This window comes from Nicrophorus vespilloides, unplaced genomic scaffold (assembly GCF_001412225.1).
Source record: "Nicrophorus vespilloides isolate i.1.1-1 unplaced genomic scaffold, Nicve_v1.0, whole genome shotgun sequence".
NCBI classification, from domain to species: domain Eukaryota; kingdom Metazoa; phylum Arthropoda; class Insecta; order Coleoptera; family Silphidae; genus Nicrophorus; species Nicrophorus vespilloides.
The window spans coordinates 872-3047 of NW_017097482.1; the positions used below are offsets into that span (position 1 = coordinate 872).

Below are 2176 nucleotides of genomic sequence, written 5' to 3' on the forward strand. Positions count from 1 at the left end.
CCTAAATAAGTCTTGGAATAAACAAAGATTGTGACGTATCTCTCAAGTTACATGTAAACTCCTAATCATTGTTAAATCATGGACTTCCAAGTTTTTACCATTCGTGGGAACTGGATAAAAGAAGTCGGTGGATCGATAACAATACACAATATTAAAACAAAAAAGAAACAAGTTTTCAGTAATTAATCAGTGGACTTTCGTTTCTTAGAGATTACAAAGCTTTTTAAAAGGCAGTCTACAATGAAAAGAACCAGTTTCAGTTTGCCAGTCGCAGGAGAAACATGTCTGTCCGTTCCGTGCTGTTCGTAACTTTGGTTTTGGGTGTTGTTGCAAATGCAACACCTGGAGAGAAAAGCAGAAAATGTTTGTTTTTTTTTAAATTTGTTATTTCAATGTTATAATTTCATTTGTTTGTAGATTGTGATGAAACTCACGTGAAAGCGACTGGAAGAGTTCGCAGGATTGTCGGTGGTATTGAAGCAGCTGAAAATGAATTTCCGCACATGGTATAAGGTTTTAATCTTTGTAATAACATTAAATAAAGAAGCTATTGTTCTTTTTAGGTTTCTTTGGGTTACGAGGAAAAAAATGACATTTCGTGGCAATGCGCAGGATCCTTGATTAGCAACAAATACGTTTTGACTGCGGCATCATGCATATCTAGGTACTATGGAAAAATGAAATTGTTCAATGTATTACGTACAATGTTTTAGAATTACTCCGAAGTACGCTAAATTAGGTACAGTCGATTTGGACAGCAAGACTGAACCGCTGAAGATTGCCAGAGTGATCAGAAATCCTGCCTTCAAACCTCCATTTTCGTACGATGACATCGGTTTGATAGAACTCGAGAAACCCGTCGAGTTTAGCGATTCGATCAGACCCGCTTGCCTGAACACCGAAGATTCAGATGTGAAGCACACGTTCACCGCAACGGGATGGGGTTTGACCAGTTTCAATGGAAATCCAAGTTCTAAACTTTTGAAAGTCGCTTTGGAGGAGGTCGACAATGCGGATTGCAACAAGCATTATGAGAAGAACAGAAGGCTCGTTGACGGGATCAAAGCGGAATCCCTGATATGCGCAGGCGGAGACCATAAAGATACCTGTCAGGTGAGTCATTTGTTTGAGCTATTTGCATCAGTTGGTATTTGTTTTGTTTGTTTCCAGGGAGATTCCGGCGCGCCGCTCCAGATTTTGAATCCCAAGTATATTTCGACTTACGACATCCACGGCGTCACTTCTTTTGGAAAGGCGTGTGGCTTTAATTCGCCTGCAGTCTACACCAGAGTGTCCCATTATATCAATTGGATCGAATCCATCGTTTTCTAAACGCACTCTAATAATTTACAAACAACAACAAATAAAACGATTCAATAATTATTTTTTCTTTATGTTTTATTTTCTTAGTAATAGATAAGCTGTATACAAATGATTACATTATACTGTTATATTATTAAGTGCAAACATTATTTCCTGTTTTTTATTGATAAATTTAATCGTTATTAAATAGAGACAAATACGAAGCATTTTGCCTTATTCATAAATGCAAAAGTGTTAAATCACGACCGTTCAAGTTATTTCGTCAGTGGAAATTAAATAAAAGAAGACGATGGACGACGACGAATGTCACATTAAACGAGATTGACAGTGCAGAGTGCATCAAGACTTACAAATCTAGAAATATTGCATTCAACGGCGAACCGCAGATCTGCACAAATTCCAAGGCTAAGGACACTTGCAAGGTAAGTATTACATTAATTATTCCATTCGCTTGTAATGATTCAATTTCGTAGGGCGATTCAGGCAGACCTCTGCAGAAACTCAATCCTGATTTTTGTACCGTTTACGATATATATGGTATTACTTCGTTTGGAACCAGGACCTGCGCGACTGATTTTCCATCCGTCTTCACCAGCTGGGGACAATCCGAAGTTGTCACGCGTTCTCCGGTTCGCAACGATCGATTACGGAAGATCACTCTCGATGAACAACAGAATTCCGAGTGTCAGAAGCATTACAGGCCATTTCTTTTTGCCATCTTTATGGCTGGCATGCCCAAGATTCAGGCCGGATCCTCCACCTCCGCAGCCTACTACGCCGATGATACTGCCATCCTGGTGAGGCACAATTCGACCGATCATGTCACGAGGTTGCTCCAAGAGGCCCTTGATCA

The 2176-nt window shown here is 39.6% G+C and overlaps 1 protein-coding gene across 1 annotated transcript; it reads left to right on the forward strand.

Annotated features, from left to right (window-relative positions):
* The first annotated feature begins 244 nt into the window (after positions 1–244).
* Positions 245–1472, forward strand: LOC108560204 (serine protease snake-like). Its single transcript, XM_017917659.1, has 5 exons — positions 245–363; positions 418–506; positions 564–664; positions 714–1113; positions 1171–1472. Exons 1-5 carry the CDS (start codon positions 282–284, stop codon positions 1330–1332), a joined length of 834 nt encoding a protein of 277 aa, XP_017773148.1. The 5' UTR covers positions 245–281; the 3' UTR covers positions 1333–1472.
* The last annotated feature ends 704 nt before the right edge of the window (positions 1473–2176 follow it).

What these genes read in the sequence shown, in the direction of transcription:
- LOC108560204 (XM_017917659.1), top strand. Translation starts at nt 282, where the DNA reads ATGTCTGTCCGTTCCGTGCTGTTCGTAACTTTGGTTTTGGGTGTTGTT. An exon ending in AAAATGAATTTCCGCACATG is followed by an intron (nt 507 to 563) that starts GTATAAGGTTTT and finishes TGTTCTTTTTAG; the next exon opens with GTTTCTTTGGGTTACGAGGA. An exon ending in GCGGCATCATGCATATCTAG is followed by an intron (nt 665 to 713) that starts GTACTATGGAAA and finishes ACAATGTTTTAG; the next exon opens with AATTACTCCGAAGTACGCTA.